We start from the raw sequence: 21,354 nt of genomic DNA, 5'->3' as shown, positions 1-21,354 counted from the left end.
TTCGTTTCATTCATCCATTTTACTTATGACAGAAAAACATCTAAAAACAGCAGCATCGGGAATTTTTTGTGTCCATTGTAAATATATAAACCTTAAAAAAAATAAATAGCTTTATTAGGAAGCCATTAGTAAAAAACAACAGAATGGCCCTTCATTGAAGGAATAATGTGGAATGCCATTTCTGTTATACTGTATGTCCAATACATTTAATATACATGTGTAGGAATGATCAATATATGGTTAACTCATGTTCCAACAGTAATGGAGGTCGGTGCTCACCAGTTTAGTCTTATGTGGGCAAATATTTTAAAGAGCTGATTATGTTTACAACCACAATTCTTCACATGTGCAGGAAATGCACCATGTCCCAAACATCACTAAGCAGGAAGTAGCCCATGTCATATCAGGCTGCACTTCCTCACAATTTTCACAGCAAGTCGCACAAGTCTTAACAGCTAACGTGTTTACGCTGAAACTAAACAGTGTTGTGTAGACTACAAACATTAATTCTGGATCAACATCAAAGTCTCTCACTTTATAATAAGTATTCCGAAATGCATTTCACCAAGATAATCACAAACCTTTACAAAATATAGTGTGAACTGTACGACTTGATAAAAATCATTTTGTGGGGTCATAAATGGAAACCAGACAATACAGTAAATGAAAGAACTTTGCACCTTTAGTGGTTAGCAAAAATGAAAGAGTTTGTTTTATAACACACGTAAAAGCTAAAAAAGTAAAAAATATCAGAACATTCATAACCAGTAAATGAAGCCATTAGCACCTTGACAGTATAAGGGGAAACATTATTTCATTTTGTAACATGGTATGATATGAAATTCTAGAAAATAAATATTGTTTTCTCATTAGTAAAATAATATTTAGAATTATGGAACCATGTGAATGTATACATTTATTTTAAAGAAGCTGCAGAAATGATGAGTTATGTAATATGCATCCCAAATACAGTAATGGGTGAATGATTAAATCATATGAGAGAAGCTTCACTGCACTGAAAGGAAGGAGAATTGATGTAAAGCTGATATCCCTGATGAGGTAGATCACTATGAGAAACCAAAACAGTGCTTCTAAAGAAACGCTGTGAAGAGCACTGTGGAGAAACGCTTTGTCTAAACAGGCCATGCTATCCCGACTGGTTTAGTCTTACCCCAGAACTGAGTCGTCTTGCTTTACTTTAATGCCCTGTCAGGATGGTTAGCGGCTCATTGCTGGATGTTCCTACAGAAACTTGTGGACTGGCCATGTTTTTGAAGACCTTACTGGCACTCCTGGTACATACATTCTCCAGATACTGGCATGGGTTGCTTGGTAGGGTCGCACTTCTCCTCCTCAACTGGCTTCCCAGTGTAATCAACGCAGACTGTGCTCCGGCGGCGTTCCCCACGGCCACACGTGCGTGAGCAGGAGGACCAGGGGCCAGTTTGCCACATAGGGCACGGCAGATCTGCACAGGGTCTGATGTCCGCTGGTCTCAGGCCCTTATCACAGACGCTTGAGTAGAAGCCGGCATCGTCCTTGCAGTCCACACTTCTCCTGGACCAGCCCGAGCCACAACTCCGCGAGCACTCGGACCAGTCCCCCAGGACCCATTGTGGGACACCGAAAGGGTGGATGGCATGGACCCACATCTTCCTGTCTTTGGGTCTCCCGAAGGAGACGCCCTTGGGGATGAAGAATGTGTATTTGACCTTGGGCAGGCTGGCCTCCCTGGCGGTGGACAGCAGCTGAACAGTGACGGCCTCGCGGAGCTGCCGAAAGCTCTGAATCCTCTCCAGGGTGGTGTCTGAGCCGCTGTACTTAAGGACAGCACCCCGGGCAGGGATGTCCTGCTCCACGGTGGACACTGAGAAGTTCCCATTCAGTATATACTCGCCGTTCTCACGTTTGACTGCCAGGTAGTTTCCATCGTGTTTTATGCCCTTGTGACTCCGCTGTTTGATGTCAATGTTGGTTGCTCCAAGTGGGATGGTTACAATATCACTGTATCCTTGACTAAAGCAGAAGAGATTAAATCATAGTCATCAAAACCTGAACATATTCCAACAGCACCAATTATGACACAGCAGTAAATGCATGTGCATTAAATGTCCTTTGGGAGACTCACATGACTTTGTTGTATGAGCCAGATATCTTCCTACAGCTAAGGCCATCCCCACCACACACACCGCACTTGTCGAGCTTCTTGCTGGAGCCGATCTGGAGGTCACAGCCAGCTTTGATACACTGGCCCTGGACACAGATTGATGTGGTGTCTGGACTGCATGCTGTTCCATCAATTACCTGGAGATAGATATGTACATTTAAAACCTTTCACAAAGCTAAGACAGCTTTATTGATTAGTACCTTTTATCTAATTAAATGCTAATTTCAGGGGTCATGAAATTAATAACCGAAAGCTTATTAATAACTGAAAGCATACCTTAGCTTGAAATACTTTAAACTCACTGCTGCCTCGTGCTCTGCAGAAGAGTTTGCATCTGTCCCGTGGAGATACTCCAGCGTATTTTGGTATCCATTGCTTGACATTTCCATGGATATCAAAGTGATTGGGATTGTTATACTTCTCGCACTGTTCTTCACGGAAACTCTTCCCTATAATCAACCAGGATTTGATGTAAAATGAGAACTCGAAGAGCAAAACTGTAAAAGCAACACTGTGGAAATATTCCAGTTCACAGCTCAGTAACAGTTATTGTTTTCCCCCAACATGGAATTCCCCTTGGGGGTCCCTGTTCTCGAATTCACCCATTTTAAACTCAGGACTTGTTAATTAGCTGATGAGTTGACACTGGAGTGTTGAGTATATTGAAACACTAAAACTATTCTTAGTATAGGAGTACTGCAGGGGTACTGCAACACTGTTTAGAGGGTAGCTAACCACTGGGGAATCCTTCTCTCTAGAGTGGACCCCAGCACTGAGGAACCCTCGTCTGTAGAGTGGACCCCAGCACTAGGGAACCTTTCTCTGCAGAGTGGACCCCAGCACTGAGGAACCCTCGTCTGTAGAGTGGACCCCAGCACTGAGGAACCCTCGTCTGTAGAGTGGACCCCAGCACTGAGGAACCCTCGTCTGTAGAGTGGACCCCAGCACTGGGGAACCCTTCTCTCTAGAGTGGACCCCAGCACTGGGGAACCCTTCTCTCTAGAGTGGACCCCAGCACTGAGGAACCTTCGTCTGTAGAGTGGACCGCAGCACTGGGGAACCCTCGTCTGTAGAGTGGACCCCAGCACTGGGGAACCCTCATCTGTAGAGTGGACCCCAGCACTGGGGAACCCTCATCTGTAGAGTGGACCGCAGCACTGGGGAACCCTTCTCTCTAGAGTGGACCCCAGCACTGGGGAACCCTCGTCTGTAGAGTGGACCCCAGCACTGGGGAACCCTCATCTGTAGAGTGGACCGCAGCACTGGGGAACCCTTCTCTCTAGAGTGGACCCCAGCACTGGGGAACCCTCGTCTGTAGAGTGGACCCCAGCACTGAGGAACCCTCGTCTGTAGAGTGGACCCCAGCACTGGGGAACCCTCTTCTGTAGAGTGCACCCCAGCACTGGGGAACCCTTCTCTGTACAGTAACTCACCATGTCCACTTTCACAGGCCTGAGTGTTGCAGGAGTGGTATCGTGCCCTCTGTCCCTCGCAGTAGCGTCCTCCGTTTTGAGGAGCTGGCCGGTTGCACTCCCTGTAGGAGAATCTCACCCCGCCTCCACAGGAGCGGGAGCAGGTCTGCCATGCGCCCCAATCCCCCCAGCTGCCATCCACAGGCACCTGCAGCCACAGGACCAGGAATAACGCTCACCTAATTGCGCTAGGACACAATGACTAGTCATGTGTATGCTGTTTAGTTTCAATCCTGCCTTCTGGCGTGTGTTGCAGCCTACTGAGTTGTTTTCATTTTACATTACAGTCTTCACAAAAAATGTCAACATAGTATTAAGTAGCCGTATAGTAAAGTATTACTAGTATCTATGCTAAGAAAGGAAATTTGTTGGAATAACCTATAAATGACAAAACACGCTGATAAAACAATGTTTTCTCTGTAACATCCTGGGTGGTATTTTACCTTAGGCTTCATCACCTCCTCAGAAGCAGTGCACACACTGTCCAGGCAGGTCCTGTCCGGGCCGCAGGGCGTGCCGTCGGCCCACGGCAGACTCCCGTTCCTGGTGGTGCACGTAGCCTGGCCTGCCCGCTGGCACCAGAGCTGGGTGCATGCCTCATCAGCCGAGGCATTACGGCAGGACAAGTAGCCCTCCCCGAAGGCCTGCCGGCACTGGCGGTCCAGGCCGTATGCCAAACCGGGCAGTTCCATAGGTAAAGGCACAGTGTTCTCAGGGGCATCCAGCAGACAGTCCCCTGATTTGAAATCACGAGAGAGAGAGTATGGAAATGAAGGCTTTTATTTTGAATGCAAAAATCAATCAATAATTATATAACATATTTTAACCAGCATGGTTCATTATACCCACATTAATATACTATAAGTACGGCTATATTAAGTACGGCTTGGCATGAAACACCATGCTTCAAGACTCATGGAAGACAAGCATGGAGACTATTCTCTGTCCTGGCTCCTAGATTGTGGAACGAACTTCCTCTGGCTGTCTGGACAGCAGAGTCCCTTGCAATCTTCAAATGCAGACTGAATACCATGAGATGACCACTGATACTGCTCCTATGTTGACTAACTAAATCTCTAGTACTTACTGTAAGGTATTGTTTATTATATTTATTGTTGTCTGTTACAGAGCTTATATGTGTTTTGCACTTCTAGGCATCAGCACTGATCCCTGTACTTGAACAGTATTTTAGTTCATTGGTATGTTGGACTCTAACCTACTGTACTGTAGTAGGATGTACTCTATGAGGAAATGACAAAGCACTTTTGTAAGTTGCTCTAGATAAGAGCTAAATGGCATAAATGTAAATGTAAATGCACTATAAACAGAAAGAACTCCCTGTATATAATTTTAATGGTAATACTAACAAACTTATAATAATAATAATAATAATAATAATATAATAATAATAATAATAATTCTACTAATAAAATTAAAAAGGACTGTAAAACTTACAGCAAGCACAAGAAGTTTGAGCAAACACAGGGCTTGCAATCTAACCTCTACAAATATTTTGCAAAGAAAGTCTTGACGAGGTTATAGACTAACATATTCAGTGTTCAGCTGCTGGGTGTGAGTGGTGAGCATACCGTGCCCGTTGTCGAAGAACTCTGTGATGTAGAAAGCACTGCAGGGGGACCAGGGAGAGGACTGATTGAAGCCGACAAACACAGGAGCCATAATGTGATGCAGACGGAGGTGTCCGAAGTGCCTCTCGCAGTTCTTGGAGTCGTCATGAGGCATGCTCAGTACATGTCCTGCCCAAGTGACATCACGTTAGTGCACTCGCGGAAACCTGTGGATGGCTCCACAGCCAAATTCACGGAAACACGATACATCTGTTATTAGGCACTGGGAGGACGCACACCTAGCTCGTGGGCTATCGTAAAGGACGCCTGGAGTCCACTGTCCTCAATCACGAAACAGCTCCTTTTGGGGTCACACACTGTCCCCACATCAGCCACTCCTAGTGTGTCACAACTTTGATGGCCACAGATGTCCTGGGAGACAATAAAATCAAAACGAAATGTGTTCATCTCTCCACATAATGAAGAGAGTGAGCCATTTCTGTCAGTGTTTCCACAATAGATTTCAGACAATCAATATTTCTGGAAGACAGCAAGCATATCAAGTGACAGTGGTGTCTGGGACATTGGGCCTTGCATGGCTCTCAGTCGCCAGAAGTTATACAGCCCCACATGATTTCGATCATAAGCTGGACAGGGTGCAGATAGTGAATCACACTCGTGTGTGTGTGTGTGTGTGTGTGTGTGTGTGTGTGTGTGTGTGTGTGTGTGTGTGTGTGCACCTTACGTGGGACCACCACAGCTGCACAGACTGCACAGAGGGCATTCAGGGCAGGATGAAGCCGACCTGGCCCCTCACCTCTCTGGTGAGCAGCAGAGCCGTGTCATAGTGCTCCGGGTGCCAATGGCTGGAGGGGTTGAACAGCTGCTGCCAGGAGCAGAAGCTGCGTAGGGTCAAGCCTCCGTTGCTGGAGACGGATGGTCCAAGCTCTTCATCTTCTACGATCATCATCTTCACCACCACCACATTCAGAGAGTTTTTGATGCTGGAGTGTTTGTAGATCTGAGCAGCGACCGACACCAGGGTCAACACGTAGAGCTGGTAGAAGTGAGAAGGTCATACGTGTTACTCCTCAACTCCTTAAGAAGGTCATATGTATTACTCTGTACTCAAGGTAATTGACTAATAATCAGAAGGTTGCCAGTTCAATTCCCACCACCACCAAATTCCCACTGTTGGGCTCCTGAGTAAGACCCTTAACCCTCAATTACTGAAGTAGTACTTAGACATAATTGTAAGTTGCTCTGGATAAAAGTGTCAGCTAAATGTTATAAATGTAAACAATATTAGCTTACATAATTATGGGAGCACATTAGCTATCTGAGAGCAAAATAAAGCAGAAGAAGCCAGAGTTGGATTTATCACAATAATCACATGCATTTATTACATTGGGGAGCAGTGTGCTGAATTCACATAACCCTCTTTGCTTAAACCAGAAGTTGCAACTAGACTGTCAGTGGCACATGAGGTCAGAGTTGTACCACACCAATACTTTAGCACATTAATGTTATTGTTGGAAAATACACAATGAGGAATCCATTAGCGCATGCAGTTCTGTGACTTCGTATTCGCAAAAAAACACAAAGAAAAAACAAAGAAAACAAAGAAAATCGATGTTTTCCTCTGTCCAAATGCTGCGTGTATTTACACATATCCCTATTATTCATGTTCTGTGAAAACTTAAAACCCATAACGTAAATGCATAAATGTGTCCGTCTGAAATCAAGGATTGATTGATTGATTGATTGATTGATTAGCAGAACGAAACCTGTTGAAACAGAGGTATATCCGGTTAGTATTTGGCATTATTGAAGTGTTTCCAAACGTATCTTAAACATATATCGTTAAATATATTAGTATTGTTTGTAAAGGACGCGTTACCCAAGATCAAAATGACCAAGGTTATTCAAAGTTAGAAAATAAGTATGCGTATCTTCTTGAGGTATGTCTTCTGACAAACTGTTTGCATGTCTTCTGGATTAGCAAAAAGGAAACGGTTACTCGCCTTTATCTCGTCTCCATAAAATCTTAACATGGAAGCGTCCGCGACCACCAACGTTTCAATAAATCTTGGCGCGGACACAAAGCGTCTGCGCCTGGGCGACATTTGGCTAACCAGGGCTTCATTAATTACAGACGGTCCGAGATAAGGGCCATCCTCTGTTCGACCGAACGACGGGCTTGTTTCCATAAAGGTTTTTTTATTTCTTTTTCTCTTGATGAGATGCAGCTGTTCAATGGAACTCTCGTTTATTTCCGAGCCAAAATGTCTTGGTTCAATCTGATACTCTTCACCGTCTAAAATAAATGATCCCCAAATCCCGTGACAAAGGCTTACAGCAACGACAGAATCCTTTCTGAAGTCGACAGTCCCGGTAAAGAAACAGCCTCTCAGTTCCACATCGTCCTCTGCAGTTTTATTCATGCTCTTATGGACAGCCGTCCATCTGCTGGCATACACCTGTCTGTCAGCCTTCCCCGGAGTTTCCGAGGTGCCATCTGTCTTGATGCGATAAACCTTCAGTGTGGGAGAGATGAAGCTGTTATCCGGAGTTAAATTTAGTGTAAAGTCCCGACCAAAAGCTGTAAGCCTGAAACGTGAATGTTTTCCGCTCTTCGTTCCTGCTCCCGTCAACCGAACGGGAACAATTTCCTCAGCTTCAAACAACTGGGACAAGCAAATGTTGACCAGACAGCCCGCCAACAAGAACCCCCACGGCGAGCGCATTTTACTAAACAGGTGCACCTTTGTTGCGCATCCGCTTGGGGAATAGTTTTTGCCAGTCACTATTGTACAGCTGTGTTTTAACTTCTCTAAAGCCGCTGGTAATTCCTCACAGCGCGTGACAGCCTTGCTCTAAAAAGAATTCCAATTACTGACGCAGAGCCTGATTACGGAGCGCGTGCCCTCGTCATTGGACGTCCCGGGGTTCACTGCGCTCGCGGGTAAAGCTCGTCCTGGGGTCGCGCAACACCCTGGCGCTCCTCACACTCTGCCGACAGCGACGCTAGCATTTATACCTTCGCATCCTCCTGAAAATGAAGGGCTTTGCGCTGTTTTTAATATCCAGCGCAGCAATATTCTCTCCTCCCACTAGTAACTGAGCGAAAAAAGTCTGGCTCACGCTAGTCCAATGAAAGCGGAGGGCATTCCCTCTTCCCAAACAGCCAAGTGGAGGAGCTATTATTAGTCTGTTTAGAAGTTACTCTTCAAAAGCAGTGATATGTTTCACCGGTGTCCAAAGCCACTATCTACTCGGATAATATTTCTGGGCCTACAGTCAGAAGGTGCGTCTCAAATAGATTAGAGCCAATATAAATGTAAAACGATTAGTCAAAAATAATCAGCTGCAGATTTCCATACGGAGTTCATACGGATAACTGGTGGAATCTAAACGTGATTGTGTCGCAGAGATTTAAGAGGAGCGCCCAGCGCCATCTGTGTAGAAGTAACATACTTCCACAAGGGGGCAGTATGGTGTTTTACACGCACTACACAACGTTGAGCGCTTCAATGTAGCTATTTTAAAAGTTTCTGTTTCGATTGTTTTTAATCAGCTCATATTTCGTTGATGAGACTAAATTTAGTTGATGAGACTAAATTTAGTTAGGTTAGAAACGGCTTGAAGTGTTTTGTAGACCAATAGAAACAACAGCGTCTCTGTTGTAGGAGATGCGCATCGTAGTGCAGAGAAAAGAGTTTTAAAAGAAGGAGAGGCGAAAAGAGCAAAAAAAATAGTGCAAAATGTCAGTTATGTTGTGTGAATGCGTGAGGGTGCACACACACTATCGGATCATTCATGGCACTTGGGACGTGACTTTGAGTAGGAGCCTTATCGATAAACGATTTACACGTATTGGTTTGTAACAAATAAATAACATAAGTAAGATGATGCACAATAACATACAAAATGTCTTCTCCAGTTTTGGTACGGTAATTGCAGTCTCAATTTATTGAACTTATCCTGACAACTACAGATCGATCGATCTATCTATCTATCTATCTATCTATCTATCTATCTATCTATCTATCTATCTATCTATCTATCTATCTATCTATCTATCTATCCATCCATCCATCCATCCATCCATCCATCCATCCATCCATCCATCCATCCATCTAATCACACACACACACACACACACAACTTCGCAGTGATATAGCATGTAGGCTAAATTAACCCTGATGCCTTTTCAGTTTTTCCATGAGTCAACGCCACGCCCAAGCCCTGCACTCCTCGTGAGGCGCACGTGCTTGAAGTTAACGTCTGGGTAGCGACAAGTGGCCAAGGTTTCAAATGAACCACGCGCCACGTCCAGTGAACTTTCTCCTGTACCTCCCAAAACTCTGTTCACAATGTATGATGTTTAGAAATGGCACAGAGGAGTAAACCTGGCAGAGGACGGAAGTGTCTTCACAGGCTAATGCACCATGGATTATTTACGGAGATACGTCTGTGCACAGATATAAAGGAATGCAATTAGAGTACCACATTTTCTTAAATTGTATTTTTGAAGGACAGCTGCGTAGGAATAACAATGTTCGTCGGTTTTCTGTTTTTCCTTTTGAATATCCCGCTTTTTGCTCATTTATACTTCTGTATGGAAATCGATTTTTGTGAGCCTGTGCAACTTGACCATGAAAACGCGTCATCTCAGAGTGACGGCATAAGAAATCACATTGTATTTAAAATAAGCGCTTTTAAACAGGATTTCTATCTAAACGTATTACCGGACTCCAGCTTTCTTGCACCTGATGTCACGCATGAAAATCATCTCTCCACAACAGCTACTTCAGTGTCTGATCTACGGCGATGCTTTTACTCTGGAGACGTTAATTCAGACGCCTCTTCCTTTACAAGCATCAGTGTGTGCAGAGGTGTCCAGGGAGCTTTCTTTTACAAAGGCATGGAGTATCATTTCTGGTACAGAGGGAACGAAACGGCAGAAGCACTTATGCCAAGTGCAGAAAAGACACACATGATACGCCGGCAAAGGCGCGCGGTTAACCCCGACGCATCTTCCCGATGTGGAGTGTCTTCTGATGTCAACCGTCCTCTCGTGAAGTCGCTGGAGAAATACTGGCATACGAAGGGGCACGCGAAAAACCCAACAGAGTGTGTGCTGAAAGGCAGGGCGAGATCTAAGAGGTTTGCGTCTCTATCTAGATATATCGAGGTCTTGATCGTTGCCGATGAATCCATGGCGAAGTTCCATGGCGAAGACCTCGAGCATTACCTTCTGACCCTTATGTCAGTAGCCGCAACGCTGTACAAGCACCCCAGCATTTTAAATGACATTAACATTGTGGTGGTGAAGTTCTTGGTGATTGAGGAGCCCGAGGAAGGGCCTAAAATCTCCAGCAACGCGGCACTGTCGCTGCGTAACTTCTGCACATGGCAAAAGAAGTTCAACAGGATGAACGACAAACACCCCGAGCACTGGGACACGGCCATCTTATTCACTAAACAGGTAGGCGGCTCTGACGCTCTAGCTCGAGAGGGCTCTGCCCTGACGGCTCTCATTAGTGATACCGTGTACGCCTACACATTATACGGCAGGTGCACTGACACTCAGGCCAGCGAAAATTAGCATTAAAAAGTATATTAAAACATTCAGCTTCAGGATTTCATTTACGGTTAAAAAAATTAAAAATAAAAAAATTATAAAATAATTATACCGCATTATACATGGGTTATAACAAAAGCCTGAGAGAATACTGTAAACGATCGTAGAAAAGTCATAGAACCTGGCTCCACTGGTCGAGGGGCCACGTGATCGCTGCTTTCTCTTTGAACAAGGCATGAGGCACAAAAATATAAATTAACTGCAACAGGCTGATTTATGTGGTTCGTTTGATGTGCAGTTGGTTACATTAGTTATTAAAACTAACACAGTTTAATATACCAGCAAATAAATGAAATGCATGCATGGTCTACAATATTATCACAAGTCAATTTATGCTACTGTTGAAATAAAAAGAAATATTAAAATCCAGAAAGAAACAAAACCTCATAAATGTATGGTTGTTGCAGACAATGATCACAAGCGCCAAACAAGGTTTTTATAAACTATATGATTAAGGGAAAGCTATGAAATTCGTCTCTGTGTGTTTCTTTGTGTGTGTGCATGTGTGTGTGTGTGTGTGTGTGTGTGTGTGTGTGTGTGTGTGTGTGTGTGTGTGTGTGTGTGTGTGCGCGTGTGTGTGTGTGCGCATGTGTGTGTGTATGCATGTGTGTGTGTGCGTGCGTGCAAGCGTGTGTGTGTGTGTGTGCGCGCGTGACTGCATGCATGTGTGTGTATATATGTGTGTGTCAGTGTTTACGTACTAGGGAGAAACAGGTGGACTTACACTGATCGTTTCTCTGTGGCCATGTCTATCCTAACTAAACAATGTTTATAGACATTCTAGACCACCCTCGCTGGTTACTGCAGAACTGTTCTTCCTGTTATTTAGTCCGACATTAAAATTTCACACTTGTCTAGAACCGATCCTTCACACCACACATCACCAGACAGATCCGTCACACCACACATCACCAGACAGAGCCTTCAGATCACACATCACCAGACAGATCCTTCACACCACACATCACCAGACAGATCCCTTACACCACACATCAATGTGCTTCACTCTGTCTGTGGTGTAACTCAATACATCTCTCACATTAGTGTATTAACCCTTTCAGTTGGACGAACGCACATGCTCAAAACATTAACACATGAATCATATCCTCTATTGAAACACATCACTGGGTACAGTTCATGTTCTTTCCTTGAATTCTAACAGGACTTGTGTGGGGCTACCACCTGTGACACTCTGGGCATGGCCGATGTTGGGACCATGTGTGATCCCAAAAGAAGCTGTTCGGTCATCGAGGATGACGGTCTCCCCTCAGCCTTCACCACGGCACACGAGCTAGGTAAGCCCATCGCCTTACTACCTTATAAGGGCATCTGTAGGTATTCATATGCGCTGAGATGAAACGTGGCCCACGGGCTCCTACTGGTGATGGAGATGGGAGGAAAATGACAGGCTTTGACCTTAAATGAACCCTGTGTTCTCAAAGCCACTATACTTGGTGCAATGAAATCAAACTCAGCACTCAAGGGTTCAGTGTTGTCTTAGTTCGACAGCTTACTCTGTTAAAATCAGGTCCCAGAAACCTACAGTCGTGCACTTGTTACTAATGACAAAATACAGTTATACAGATAACACGAAGGGGAAACATAAAAACTCTTAAAACAGTAAAAATAATGCACTCATCCCAGTCACCGCTGTGATGTCTCTTGTCCAGGGCATGTCCTCAGTATGCCCCATGACAACGTGAAGGCGTGTGAAGAGGTGTTTGGAACACTGAAGGACAACCACATGATGTCTCCTACCCTCACCCATGTTGACCGCAGCAATCCCTGGTCCGTCTGCAGCGCCGCCATCGTCACAGATTTCCTGGACAGCGGCCACGGTCAGTGCGCACAGCCTGCAGCCATCATTAACCCTGCCGCACAGTATTGTGGGTCTCTGATGACATGCAAGCTATGCTAACACACACTTCCCAATTTCCTACTAAAACAAAAGGAGCTGGACAATGTCATGTGACTTCAGCTGCAAAGCTGATTGGAGAAGGCAACAGGATGAGGGCAGCTGCCTTTTGCTGTCTCAAAACTATTACTGCATGCCACAGTCAAAATGGACCTAGCTTAAAACAGCAAATGTTTATTGTTCCCATTTATTGTCGTTTATTGTTCTCTGACATGTAGTTATTCCACTGAGAAAAATCAAAAGGCAACACTCTTATAAAGCAATCTACAATTACCAGTGAATGTTGCATCATGTGGGCAAATTCTTGTTTCAAAGACAGAATTTGTATAATGTCATCTACAAAAAGGTTACATTTAATTTAATTTTAACTGTAGTGTAATATGTACTAACACGGCCCTGGCCTATGTCTATAAGCTGACTGTCTACTGGACCAGCCCCAGAAACTGCTGCCTCTACCAGAAGACCCTCCAGGACTGGCTTACAGCCTCAGCCGCCAGTGCGAGTTGGCCTTTGGCTCTGGGTCCAAGCCCTGCCCTTACATGCAGGCATGCGCCAAGCTGTGGTGCACAGGAAAGACCAGGGGACATCTGGTGTGCCAGACGCGCCACTTCCCCTGGGCCGACGGCACCAGCTGTGCTAACAACAAGATATGCTACAGAGGAGCTTGTGCTGACAGAAGCGTCACCACCACATCCAAGGTGAGAGTGCCAGTATGGCCTGATCGAATCATCTGAACAGGATTCTGTTGTCTGATACAAGTCTTTTTCTAAACCAAATACATAAAATATTAAAGATCCTTGACATGAAGTATTGAGGTAATAATACAGATCAGCTAATGTTTCTTCTCAACAGCGTGGATAGTTTCCAGATCAGACAGGATGCACAGGCTATGCATGTTTTGGTTTCACAGGTGGATGGGCAGTGGGGTAAGTGGAGGCCATATGGATTGTGTTCGCGATCGTGTGGAGGAGGAGTCCAGCTGGCCAAGAGGGATTGCAACAGCCCTGTTCCTGAACACGGGGGTAACTACTGCCAAGGCCAGCGTGTGAAGTTTCGCTCCTGCCGTCTGGAGCCGTGTCCAGCTTCAGGTACGCCGGCTCTAATTCTTTTAGACGTTTTTCACATGCACAAAGGGCAGACTGATTTGCATAAGTTTCTATTTGTTTGTGACACGGAGAGGTTGAATGTGTACATATGTGATGTTGTACCACTGTTGGCAGGGAAGAGTTTTCGTGAGGAGCAGTGTGAGAGCTTCAGTGGCTTCAGTCTCAACACCAACAGGCTCAGCTCCTCCGTTACCTGGGTGCCTAAATACTCCGGAATCTCCCTGAAGGACAGGTGCAAGCTTATCTGCAGAGCCAATGGAACAGGGTACTTCTATATGCTTTCCCCGAAGGTATGGAAGCCCCTATTTCTGCGAGTTCTACCTGAAATAGCATAGAAAACAGCCATGTTTCAGAGGAAATGAGGAAGCCTAATTAGAAATGGTGGGATATCTGTCTGGATTAGAAATGAACATGTGGTTTGAGAGGGAGCAGAGCTGGTCAGGTCATTAACACTGTGGTGGGAGAGGAGAGAGAGAAAGAAGTCCCATAGAGTGTTATACAGCTGTAGTTTATCAGACCACAGTGTTTACACGACCAGCGCAGAATAAACCAATCACAGGCTGCGATAGTGCCTCTGGTTGAGTAGCTGGTGTGTTATGTTCAAGCTACTACCTTCAGAAAAAATCTGTATAAGTAAAGCGCTTTTGGCTGTATATGTGACTGTTGGACTGGTCTCTGCTAGCAAGCTGAAAATGCATTAGCCATCTTAGTGGAGTGTGTGACTGTGTTTCATCGGCATAAACAGGTCGTGGACGGAACACTCTGCTCGCCCGACACCTCGGCCGTCTGCGTTCAGGGGAAGTGCATCAAGGCAGGTTGTGATGGCAAGCTGAGCTCCAACGTGAAGTTTGACAAGTGTGGAGTGTGTGGAGGAGATGAGCAGAACTGCAGAAAGGTGTCTGGAGTGTTCACCAAACCCATGTAAGCTTCGTGCTCAGCATCTATGCAGTGAGAATATGGAGGGAGTCAGTTGATCTCAAGCAAACCAATGATTTCTGACCCAAGACCATTGTTTTCCAGACATGGATATAACTTTGTGGTGACCATACCTGTTGGAGCCTCAAATGTGGACATCAGACAACGTGGCTACCGGGGTTTGGTAAATGACGACAACTACTTAGCTATCAAGAACGTCCACGGTGAGTATCTCCTCAATGGGAACTATGTGGTGTCCGCAGTGGAGAGGGACATCATTGTGAAGGGCAGCCTGCTTCGCTACAGTGGGACGTCCACAGCGGTGGAGACACTGCAGGCTGCCAGACCACTGCTGGAGCCCCTGACTGTGGAGGTGCTGTCAGTGGGCAAAATGACACCTCCTCGAGTACGATACTCCTACTACCTGACCAAGGATAGCAAGGAGGAGAAGCTCCCAAAGAAGGGAGAGAGAATCCATGACCAGAAAAGCATCCTCGTAGAAAGGTGGAGAAAGGTGGAGACAAAGAAGCCAGCCTATCAGAAGCCCTCCAGTCAGTGGGTGACTGGTGACTGGGAAGAATGTTCTGTGAGCTGTGGAAACGGCTTCCAGAAAAGACTTGTCCAGTGTCTGGACAGAGAAGGGAAAGTTGCCGCATACTGTGACAGTGTCCAACGGCCCAGTGCCATCAGGGTGTGTGGTGACCCCTGCCCCATCTGGAGTATTGGCGAATGGTCCGCTTGCTCCAAAAGCTGCGGAAAAGGCTTCAGGAAACGGATTCTGCGCTGCATCACTCCAGGTGGTCTGCTCCTTCCCAGACACCACTGCTCTGGCCAGAGGAAGCCCCAGGAGCTAGACTTCTGCACTGTTCGAGCCTGCCAGTGATTTGGTGTGACTCCTTAGGAACCCATTCAAGTGTTAAGTTGCAGGCACATACTATGGGACCAAATCTTTCTTGATTTGCTTCAATTGTTGTTCCCGGAGCCTCGTGGTGCCTCACGTTTAGAACACAAGCAAGGTGACAAATGGGACAGACAAGGAAGTGATCGGAGAGTCGGAGAAACAGCTCTGGTGTCTTTTATGTGATGATTTGAAGTCACACACAGGCTACCTCTAAATGTATCTGAACTGCAGAATACAAGTTATACAAAGATCAAAAAAGTAGCAAAGCTCATGTGATAAAATACCCTCTTAATGTAAAAAAGTCCCCAAAACACAGAAATCCATATTACACAGAACACAATGTCTTCATTAGGGATAGTGTCTATATATGCTTAGGTCTATATATAGATTTGAATTCATATAATTTCTATGAGGTAAATGTGAAGCAAATTGTATGCAAAATATGCAAATGTATACAAAATATGCAAACGGTATGTCAAATATAGGGCTGTGTGGTACTTGCACTACAGAATATTTTTGTATTTGCAAATCAAGATTAGTTAAAGATAGTTATATGGTTGTACCTCTTTATGTACAACTATATATATATATATATATATATATATATATATATATATATATATATATATATATATATATATATATATATATTTAAAGCATTTCAAATCATTGTAAGTAATATTTGTTACTGTATTTAAACTTCAAAGCACACATTGTAGTACTTAAAATCTCATTGACTGAGCATTTCAAAGTTGTGTTACGATATGGCTCTACCAGTCAGTAAACACTATACCTGTGCCCGAAATAGTCATGATGGCGATATTACACTTGTCTCATAGAGGAAACTGAAATAATACCTGTGAATCCTGTAGAGAAACATCTTGCATAATTATGTTTAACCAAATGGCCTCAAGTGGTAACATTTAGAGCAGTAAGGTACAAAATGTACCTATTAGCGGTAGTATTTGGGAACCAGTGATGACATGTGTAATGACATGTGTAATGACATGTGTAATGACGTGTGGTAACATGTGTAATAACGTGTGACGACGTGTAATGACGTGTAATAACATGATGACATTAATGACGTGTGATGACATGTGTAATGACATGTGTAATGACGTGTGGTAACATGTGTAATGACGTGTGACGACGTGTAATGACGTGTAATAACGTGATGACATGTAATGACGTGTAATGACATGTGTAATGTTCAGCTGTTTGCTGATATAGGTTGTGGCACTTAAAAGTACTGCAGAATGCAAACCGTCTTTGTGTTTCCCATGACAGTGAACTGGGCCAAATTTAACAGGCAGAAGTTTCAGGAAGTATATTCTCACAATTCTCTCTGCTCTTTTGGGGCTGTTCTTCCCTGTACTCTGACTGTGTAACTCCTGTGTAAGACTATATGGCAGAAACAGTCTTACATAAACACTTCAAACATTACATTTATTGATAGTTTTCTTAAATAGTAAAATATTCCTCTTTAAAATTGTCAGTTGCTGTGTTTTCACTCCGACTGATTGGACCGCATCTCATAGCAGCTACATTCATCATGAGCGCCTTTGCTAAGTCATCCAGTTCTTTTTTTCCATGCATCTGAACCACTGAACAGTGTTCTTGTGTGTGTGTGTGTGTGTGTGTGTGTGTGTGTGTGTGTGTGTGTGTGTGTGTATGTGTGTGTGTATGTGTGTACTAGATCAGATCTCTGCTGTACCTGAGATGATATTTACTGTCTAGTGTAGGTAAGACTTATTCACAGTGGTTGCTGTTTTATGACTTCTGTTAAGTCTTTCTTTTGCAGTCTGGCTCTTTTTTGAGAAATTATGCAACAATTCATACCCAATGTTCATACAGCAAGATGCACTTCAGTTTTCTTACTGATGTCCTCCTTTGTATACTGTGTATACATTCATCTAACTGTGCATAAATAAATTTACATTTAAATGACATATCTGAGCTTGCATATGGATGCATCTGACGTAAGGTGCATCACCATGTGTGTCTCAGTGCTGTTCTACGGGCTGGATCATTTAGCTGGGCTGAGGTCCCTAAGCTCCCTGACAAACAGAAGAGACTTCCTCCTCAGTTAGTCACACTAGAATTCTGTCGAAGCATCTGTCTCTGCTAAAACCAGCTCCAGCCAAGCTACCTCATGCTGAATAATCCCCATTCCATTGTCAGTGAGAGCTGGACCCTTCCCCGTGTTTTATACATCTCACTGCACGTGGAGCTGGAATCTGGGCTGCTAGCTGCTTGAGCCTGAAACAACGCAAACAAGCATCCAGAAGGAGCCCTTGGTCCACCATTCACAGAACCCAATGCACAAATGCAGATTTAGAAACATGAAAGGTGGATAAGGACATTTCTTATTCACAGGCATCAAATGCACGGACTCAATAAGGGGTCAGTTCTGAGATATGTAATGTTTGTAATATTAGCCCTTCAGAGTGATGTGTGTTGCAGTAATAATTAGTGCCATGATCTCTGACAGCTATCCAGCATTCCTTTAGGTCAGTCTCTGTGCGTTAGTGCTTTTCTAATAAGGTTTCCCTCTGATGGTGGTCAGCTGTCTGTTAATTCCTTGCTTCCACAGGTCCAAAGTCTGTTGTCCAGTTTGACAAGATAAAATGATGATTGTAAGGAAATGATTTAAAATACAAAGCGCACAGACTAAAGAAATCCCAGTGCAAAATAACATTTTTTATTTCCAAAAAATTAAAAGTAACTGTTATCTTTATGCTTGTGAAAACACAGCCGATCTACACAGGACTGCAAAAGGTGCTTTGAGTTCTGATAGTGATAAGACTGTGGTGACATTCAGGTGCATGGAAACAAACCCAGAAGCCTTTTTCATTGCTATTAAACCAGTGCATCACTGAGGGGAGACGGGGCTTTCATTAGGAGAGGTCAACCACACACAGGGTGAGGTCAGCTCTGTTACCTCGTGACAAACCACACACAGGACAAGGTTATGGCTTCAACACGCAAGAAGGACCTAATATCTTGATTTCATGATTACATGCAAACAATAATGTTTTAATATAATTCTGAAATAACATTTTGGACACATGAAGCACACTTGGGATACTACTGTTGAATGCTATGTCCTGTTACTGATCAGTCATGTAAAAGCATTTGTTACTGAAGCTGAAACAACCCACAAGGTAGACTAAAGAAGGTGAACACTGGCTTGTAACCTGCATCAAACATTTCTCCCCCAGCCGGCCTCTGCTTCCCAACCTTTCACCCTTTGTAAAAGCCAACGCTGCCTCTCTTTTCCCAGCAGACATCACATGGTCACACTAAATATTTTCCGGGGCTTCGAGTCCATTGTGCTGTCGAGCTGACCGAACCCACTCTTCAGCCCTGCACACACCCAGAAACAAATCTACGTGACCACCGTTACAGATGCCAATGCAGACAGATGGTCATAGTAGAGGCTTCTGTAGGAGGCTGAAGTTTAGATACATCATGGAAGATATTGTGTGTGCGTGTGTGTGTGTGTGTGTGTGTGTGTGTGTGTGTGTGTGTGTGTGTGTGTGTGTGTGTGTGTGTGTGTGTGTGTGTGTGTGTCTTTTGAGGGGGGAATACAAGGAGATAGGTTTCTGGGGAAGGCTTCATGTTGCTGTATGCTATTAGACATGAATTCATATTTGTAACTTTGCCAGTGTGGTAGTAAAGAGCACAGCCTCCCACATTCTTGGTGCCGCCAGTCCACTTTGAGGCAGCAGGAGGGTTAAGGTTGCCTCATTGTAGGTTTTCAACTCTTTGTTATCCAGTAATTCTTTGTTTAGACCACCACGGAATTCAAAAGCCAAGCGTGAAGGCAGCTCTCCTCAGTCTTAGGGACAGAGGAGAAGAAAGATGATTCCCTTTATTCTGGGTGGCAGCGTTGCATGAGGTACAGCGTCCTGAAGGGCCCCTCGAGGGGCCAGGTTTAAGGCGTAAGACAGGGAGTTCTGTTGGAAGGTTCAGTCCTGTTAAAAAGGTCTCACATAATAATGAAAGCCTATGGACTCCCCAAGAAGCAGGTTAACGCTGAGCAGGGCAACTCTCCAGAGCAGAACAGCTACCCTTTGGCTCAGAGCCTGGGGGCCAGTAAAGGGCTAACATGGAGACGTCAGTGGAACCGCTGCGGCCTGAAGCCGTGATCATTTATTTGTTCATAATTGGGATCTTGAAGTCTTCCCACAAATACACAGAGATCAAAAGGAAAATGAACAACACCAGGTTCATCTGGCTGGCACCCGAGTCACACCAACATGGTGTGAGACTTTGAAAAAGATCCCAGTTGCCATATGCCATGTTCCAACTGTAGGGAGGGATTGTATAACGGCCTCAAAATACACTGCTTGTTGTATATATTCCCATCTTTGTCATGGAACGCTCCCCCCCACAAGTCACATGGTACGACCTGTCACATGCAGGGGGTTCATTTGTTTGTAGCCACACCCTCTGTGAGGGTACACACCTGTACAGGGTTTAGACGTTAAGTGTTTGTATGTCTATTTAAACCGCTGTCAGTGTGCACCTCGTCGTTGGTCATTGTTCGTGTTGATGCGTATCCATGTTAAACGTCTAGTTTCGTGTCGCCTTGTTAATATCCACATCATATGAGATAGTTATATGTTCACTGATTACATTATGTGTTCTTTCTGCATTATATGTAAATAAACATCTGTCTGCGTCGAAGGAGTCTGTGTGTCCTGCTCCGCACCCTGCAGCATTCGGGGTGTTACAATCATGTTTTCAAAAAAAGAGAAGATTATATTTTATGATACATTTATGTTACATTTGCACTAATATAAAAGGTCTCTACTACAGACTTAGCCTTGTTTGGACAGTACAGCGGACTGGTGGTTAGCACAGTCTTGGGTTCGAGTCTGGGTGGAGTTTCCATGTTCTCCTTGTGCATGCCGAGCTCTGGGTGGTGCTCTGTCCTGGGTGGTGTCCTCAATCCCCTCCCTGCACCTGATTCAGTGCCCCAGGGGGCTGAGGTCGCATTACAATGAGAGTGTGGAGAGTGTGGAGCAGTGATGGGGAGATTGAGGTAAAGACTTCAATAGTTTGGGGCCATGACTATAAAGGATCTGCCTCCTACAGACACCAGTCTAAACTTGAGGATGGAGAGGAGACCTGCATTAGAGGACCGATGTGTAGGGGTGGGGCAGTAAGAGTGTCAGAGTTGAGCTAGACAGGGAGGTGCAAGATCGTGCAGAGCTTTGGATGTAAGGAGGAGGATTTTGAACTGAATGCGTTCAGGGACGGGGAGCCAGTGTAGCTGATGTGGACTAGGAGTGATGTGGACTGATTTGCTTATATGAAGGAGGATTCTTGCAGCCGAGTTTTGGGCATATTGAAGTGAGAGGATGGTTTTGTTAGGGATGCCAATGAGGAGAGAGTTAGAGTAATCAAGACGATAGGTGATGAAGGCGTGACCCGAGCTCTCAGCGTCGTGTGTGGGGAGCGTGGGCCTAAGCCTAGCAATATTACGGAGGTGAAAAAAGGCATTTTTGACCGAAGACTTGTCGTGGGGTTCAAAAGAGAGAGAGATCAGAACTGAGGAGAATAAAACAGGAGGTGGTAGGGTAGTGTTAGCTTTGGTGTTAATGTAGATCTGAGTGTCATCCGCGTAACAGTGGAAATGAAGACCATGCCTG

General features: G+C 44.7%; 2 protein-coding genes across 2 annotated transcripts; one reads left to right on the top strand and one right to left on the bottom strand.

Annotated features, from left to right (window-relative positions):
• On the bottom strand, nt 1-8,282 carry LOC113584384 (A disintegrin and metalloproteinase with thrombospondin motifs 8). Its single transcript, XM_027021258.3, has 9 exons — nt 7,232-8,282; nt 6,025-6,264; nt 5,507-5,639; nt 5,229-5,396; nt 4,083-4,375; nt 3,601-3,787; nt 2,444-2,616; nt 2,129-2,304; nt 1-2,016 (listed from the first exon to the last, which is right to left on the bottom strand). The coding sequence occupies exons 1-9, from the start codon at nt 7,952-7,954 to the stop codon at nt 1,281-1,283; spliced, it is 2,829 nt and encodes a 942-aa protein (XP_026877059.2). The 5' UTR covers nt 7,955-8,282; the 3' UTR covers nt 1-1,280.
• Nucleotides 8,283-9,514: 1,232 nt separating this feature from the next.
• On the top strand, nt 9,515-17,643 carry adamts15b (ADAM metallopeptidase with thrombospondin type 1 motif, 15b). Its single transcript, XM_027021207.3, has 8 exons — nt 9,515-10,698; nt 12,017-12,149; nt 12,525-12,692; nt 13,184-13,467; nt 13,680-13,857; nt 13,990-14,165; nt 14,621-14,796; nt 14,896-17,643. The coding sequence occupies exons 1-8, from the start codon at nt 9,766-9,768 to the stop codon at nt 15,671-15,673; spliced, it is 2,826 nt and encodes a 941-aa protein (XP_026877008.2). The 5' UTR covers nt 9,515-9,765; the 3' UTR covers nt 15,674-17,643.
• Nucleotides 17,644-21,354: the final 3,711 nt, after the last annotated feature.

The sequence above is a fragment of the Electrophorus electricus genome, chromosome 17 (assembly GCF_041902795.1).
Source record: "Electrophorus electricus isolate QZ-2024a chromosome 17, ASM4190279v1, whole genome shotgun sequence".
NCBI classification, from domain to species: Eukaryota; Metazoa; Chordata; class Actinopteri; order Gymnotiformes; family Gymnotidae; genus Electrophorus; species Electrophorus electricus.
This window is presented reverse-complemented; position numbering and strand designations above follow the sequence as displayed.

Coding starts and splice junctions, on each gene's coding strand:
- LOC113584384 (XM_027021258.3), bottom strand. CDS start 7,954: ATGCGCTCGCCGTGGGGGTTCTTGTTGGCGGGCTGTCTGGTCAACATT. Junction 6,265..7,231: donor TTTATGGAGACGAGATAAAG/GCGAGTAACCGT, acceptor CACTTCTACCAG/CTCTACGTGTTGACCCTGGT. Junction 2,617..3,600: donor GGCCTGTGAAAGTGGACATG/GTGAGTTACTGT, acceptor GGTTGATTATAG/GGAAGAGTTTCCGTGAAGAA.
- adamts15b (XM_027021207.3), top strand. CDS start 9,766: ATGTTCGTCGGTTTTCTGTTTTTCCTTTTGAATATCCCGCTTTTTGCT. Junction 12,693..13,183: donor TTTCCTGGACAGCGGCCACG/GTCAGTGCGCAC, acceptor TATGTCTATAAG/CTGACTGTCTACTGGACCAG. Junction 14,166..14,620: donor TCTATATGCTTTCCCCGAAG/GTATGGAAGCCC, acceptor CGGCATAAACAG/GTCGTGGACGGAACACTCTG.